The following is a 5252-nucleotide window of genomic DNA, read 5'->3' as shown; positions in this document are numbered from 1 at the left end:
ATATTAAAAATTATTTTATAGTTTTTAGTTTGATGTGCTTGAAAAGCGTGTTTTTTAGTTTTTTAAAACTATTTTTATCGTATTTGTATGGTTCAAAAATTGCAAGTAAAAATAGTTAAAATCTAAAAAATGGCAATTATGTGATACCAGTTGAATGGACTGGATATTAATTGTGGAAAAAAATATATAAAAATAATAATAATTTAGATATGATACATGAGTATTTCACAAAAGGGTTTAGATTATATAGAAATAAACGAGATAGACTAAGTAAGAGCAAGAAAGATAAAACAGGGGTCAATTGGACAGACTACACAATAATTATCCAATTGAGTTTGACTGACAAACTATCAAATGATTAAAATGGCATTAACACGCCGTAAATGAAGAGGTATTAAATGAAAACGCACACCGTCCCCGCAGGCTGGAGCAAATCTCGCCGTTCCCGTACGACCAGCTGAAGAGCGAGATCGCGAAGTACCCGAACGCGCAGCTCGTGTGGAGCCAGGAGGAGCACAAGAACATGGGCTCGTGGAGCTACGTGGAGCCGCGCTTCCGCACGCTGCTGCGCTCGCAGCGCCAGATCAGGTGCCTATTTACACTGTTTGTTTATTTATTTTCTGTATTAAGAACTAGCTTTTCGCCTGCGCCTTTGCCCAGGTCGTCAAAGGAAAAGATAGTCAGACGCAGAATTGTCCCCGCATGGTTCCCATTCCTATGGGATTTTTGGAATAGAAACTAACCTTTCTCGGGTTTCAAACTGTCTCTATTGCGAATATCATAAAAATTCATAAAAAATTAAAGTAAATTACTTGGCTTTCTTTAAACCTGAGCCAGCAAACAAACAAGAAAAAATGTTTGGAGAATTTAACCCTTCAGCGTGTCGACACATCACTAGGATTTCGAAAGGAGGCTGAAGGTAGGTAGGCAGTTGCACCATGCATATGTTTTTAAACGTACATGTTTATCAAGACACAATAAATAAAATCCACGGGATTTTGATTGAGAGCGAGAAGCGTGATGAAGTGGTTTAGCCGAAATTCATCATATCTAATAAAGGAAAAGGGAATTAAAAGTATATAAAAACATTATATGATTAATGCAGCACTTCCATAAACAAACCCTATGTCCTGAGTCCCAATAACAGATATGTATAAATATGTATACACGTAGTAGGTTGTTTGAATCAGTAATAAAAAAATACAAATCAAAGAACATTTTTAGAGTTGTATAACATCGGAATTATATAAATAGGTCAATATTTTCATTTAATTAATAGACGAAAAAAATTAAATGAAAGGCAGTTCGCTGATCAGATTACCTTTTTAAATAGTTCGTTAGGCCGTGTTCTAAACTGTTTTGTACCTTGGTGAGCTTCACACCAAGTTAACAAAAATAGATGTTAATGAATTCTATGCCTAAATATTATTACGAACTTCGATAACACCAGCGTAGCCTGCAGTTGAAAGCACATGAGTTGATAAAGAGGAACACAGACAAAGCTTAATACAATCTCGTGTGTGCGCATATATGCGTTTGTGCACGTGTGCATGTGTGCACGTGTGCGCACGTGTGCGTGTGTGTAGTAAGTGTGTAGTAATTTAAACGATCGACTAACGTTACTGTACGATTTTTATTAAATATCATTATTAGATATTAAAATTATAAAAGGAAATAATTTGTATGGTATTGTATCAAAGTAAATTATAAAATAATTCAATTAAAGTTTTGTTTAGTAAGTTTAAAACCTATTGTGTTAGCCCATGTCGGTCCCACCAAAATAAGTAACAAATTTGCACATCTTAAATAGCTTTGTCTCTGTTTCGTTTATTTACTCATTTTGACACACGTATCACGTATAACACCACTATTATAATCATTTTTAGCTAATAACTAGCATACGACCATAACGTAGGGCCATTGGTTGCAGGCGTAAACAAGGGGGCGGGTGGTTTAGCCAACTGTTGGGTCGCGGTGAGGACAAACAGACAGACACACAAACTGAGAGTGTGCCGCGCGTCATTAGGTGAGGATACATCGCCTATAATGATGCTTCGCACTTTGTTTTCGCATTCCCAGTGCCTTATTTTGTGTTCTTGTAATTTTGTCCGAGGAAAACATGTCCAATCATTGGTGTTTGATAAATGTCGTCGCAATTTAGAATTCCTTATCACTGTCGAATAAATAATTAGAATTCGAGTGTCTCCCTTTGTGTGGAATGCTGTCTGTTTAATTATATGCACAGGCTTCGGTAGTGTGGGCCGTTGTAGTCTGCAAGCACTTGGAACGGGATAGAAAAATGTTTTGGGGTATAAGAGAAATATGTATTGGATAGGTGGAGTTAACTCTACATGATGCGTACGACTCACTCACACATCATAATAGAAAACGATTTTTTTCATTGTTTTTTAAGCTTTTATTTAATTTTAGATTGTTTGGTATAATTTCATCACATCATGTTGTACAATTTTTCATCACGTTTTTTGTTTAAGAGCCATAAGCTATCAACTGCAAGCTACGTTAAATTTTAAGTCAAACCAACATAATATTATTGAATATCTTAGTAGAATTTTATCTGGCGATTTTCTGAACTATAAATCGTGTTCTAATGGAATTCTTTAACGCTGAACGGAAGTGTTTAACGCCGTATGTTCTATTGTCCATTATATAATGTGCGAATAACCTTTGCTATACGTAACTAAACATACTCGTACATGGTCAGGTCGGCGGACACCTTTGCACTTTGGCCTAATTCACTCCAGTGAACTTCAATGACATTCAAGCCATTTAATGTCTCAAGGTGTTTCTCGCGTTTACGTAACTGAAATTAGACTCGTTTAAGTCGGCTCGAAAAATTCAAATTGTAATGATAATAAATGTAAATAGCGTCCTTTTCTTTGGCGATTTCGTTCTGGGGATAGAGACATGGACAGACAACAGAGAACTGTAAAGGATGTATTACATTTTTTAATCATTATCTATACTTATATTATAAAGCCGAAAAGTTTGTTTGTTTGTTTAACCAAACATGTAACCACACGCGGTACGGTGCAGGAATAACTTTGATTTGAAAAATTATTTCATTGCAAGATAGCTCATTTATTGAGGAAGGCGTTAGGCTTTATAACATCAATTACTACGTGGGTAAAATCGCGAGGCACAGCTAGTAAAATACAAACATATAGGTATGAGAATATATTCTGTTTGAGAATTATTTGCTTGTATGTTCGTGTAGCGTTTATAAGTTTTAATAAGTGTATTTTATTTCAGCTACAACGGTCGTGCCACCGCCGCGTCGCCGGCCACGGGCTCGAAGGCGGCCCACAACAAGGAGCTGAAGAATCTTCTCGATGAATTCTGCGTGTTATAAACGATTAAAACGCAATAAATTTTCTGTTCTCCCGCGCCACTGTCGTCGAAACAATTAACCATTTGCCGCATAAAATAAAATCACTGAAGTTTATAAAATTCATCTTGACCCGAACGTAAAATAATTCGAATTTTTATCTCATGATCCAATTAATTTTATTTACTGTCAGTATTTTTAATAATTCTGTTTAATTATAGTTGTATAACTTAGGTAAATTCTTATTTATTTCGTGTAGAGTAATTTGTTCATAGGTACTATTTATTTTAACGATATTGAAAATATTTAGTTCTCTCGTTGTGTCCGTGCCCGTTTATTCGTTCTCGATTATTTTGCGATGTAAATAAATGTAGTGTATGTAGATTTATAAAATTCGTAGTTTTTTTTTCGCCTTTGACAAATTCTAATGTTACGTACGTATTTGAACTAGTCGAAGGTATTACATACGGCCGCGACGAACCGTTTCGTATCCGATATTACTTTAGATATTGCAATGACCTAGGAGCAGTCACGTACAAAATATACGTTGTTGTTTAGAAACACTCGCGTGTGATAACGTGAAATTATCGCGGTACTCTAGTTTAGAAAGTTTAAATTGTTGTAACATAATAAATACACTCACTCGTCTAACGATATTGTATCAAGATATTAGATAGTATTATCAATATAAATATAACTAAAGTTAGAATTAGCGTACGTGTAGAGCGTGCAAATTATTTTTGTTTTGCAGCTGGTTGCATCTTTGCATAATAGTTTAAATCGCTCGTAGTTACCGCGGCACGGCTGTCTGTAAGGAATAACACCAAACAAACGTATTATCTATCTCTTTGAATAAAAATAATCAATGTCTCTCGTTACTTAAACTGTACGTAGAAATTTAGGTATTGCTAAATATTCGTCTATCTAAGTCGTCCTTGTAACTTTTGAACTATTGCTATTACAAATACACTGGCTTTGTAGCACTTTTCTTATGTATTACATATTTGCACTGTTTTATTGTTATTAAATAACCTTTATCTATTTTTTAATACGCTCAGGTTGAAGGGATGCGTGAAAGGATGTTCTAGTTTTGGATGGACGGCTTATGTTTGAAAGGTCCCTGAGCTATTTATTGCTACGTACGTTAGATTGTCTAGTTATACAAATAAATATATATTCGAAGGATTGTGTGGTTTTATTTTATTATCTTGGTTAGATAATGGTCTGGTGTAATTCACTAATTTACCTCATTTTAACAACTCGGTTCAGTACTAATTTTTTACATGCCTTTACATTCTCAGTGTCAAGAGCGAGCATGTATTAAACTTTAATACGTTCTACATTATACAGACATCACATCGGTTTCTTAACACAGTATTTAACAGAATAAGATTCTAAAGAATATATTGTAACATATAATATCGCGAAGTTGCCTCAAAGCGGGGCATCTTCACATTACATAATGAGTGCAATAGATCAGCCCGTTGACGGGCACTCGGCTCACCACACGCTTGGAGCACTTTCAAGATTCTTATCTTTCGGTAGTCTCATTTCAGCGCACAAAGCGAAGTCGACACTCTATTTATAAACCGTTTGGATAACGCCCCGGCTGCGCGAAAGGCGCGAAGATTAGAGATTGTATCTGCCCTCAGTGCGTTTTGCGCGTCATTCCAACCGTCATTCAAAAGCTTGTAAAAACAAACTCGCTATTCCGCGATTATATTTGGGCCAGATGGCTTTCAACTTTTTGTTAGAGCTTTACTTGGCAATAAAAACTTTTCTATTTAGCAGTATAAATTATTGGTTTAGTCAACAATAGAGGTTAAGAAGTAGAATTTGTTACATGGAGAATTTCATTATGTGGGTAGTCAATATTCAACAAAAACAATTTTAAATGCTTTTATTT

At 35.2% G+C, this 5252-nt stretch overlaps 1 protein-coding gene across 3 annotated transcripts in view; it reads left to right on the top strand.

Moving 5' to 3' along the window:
- Window positions 1-4531, top strand: part of LOC119831015 (2-oxoglutarate dehydrogenase, mitochondrial) — a 25184-nt gene extending 20653 nt beyond the window's left edge. For 2 of the 3 annotated variants that reach the window (XM_038354214.1, XM_038354212.1), the window contains exons 21-22: window positions 424-588; window positions 3271-4529. In XM_038354214.1, coding sequence (XP_038210142.1) covers window positions 424-588; window positions 3271-3370 — 265 coding nt within the window. In that variant the 3' untranslated portion in view covers window positions 3371-4529. Of the gene's footprint in view, window positions 1-423; window positions 589-3270 lie in introns of all 3 variants that reach the window. The other variant, XM_038354211.1, reaches the window with a different exon arrangement.
- Window positions 4532-5252: the final 721 nt, after the last annotated feature.

This window comes from Zerene cesonia, chromosome 13, assembly GCF_012273895.1.
Source record: "Zerene cesonia ecotype Mississippi chromosome 13, Zerene_cesonia_1.1, whole genome shotgun sequence".
NCBI classification, from domain to species: domain Eukaryota; kingdom Metazoa; phylum Arthropoda; class Insecta; order Lepidoptera; family Pieridae; genus Zerene; species Zerene cesonia.
Note: the sequence above shows the minus strand (reverse complement) of the source record. Positions and strands in the feature narration are given on the sequence as shown.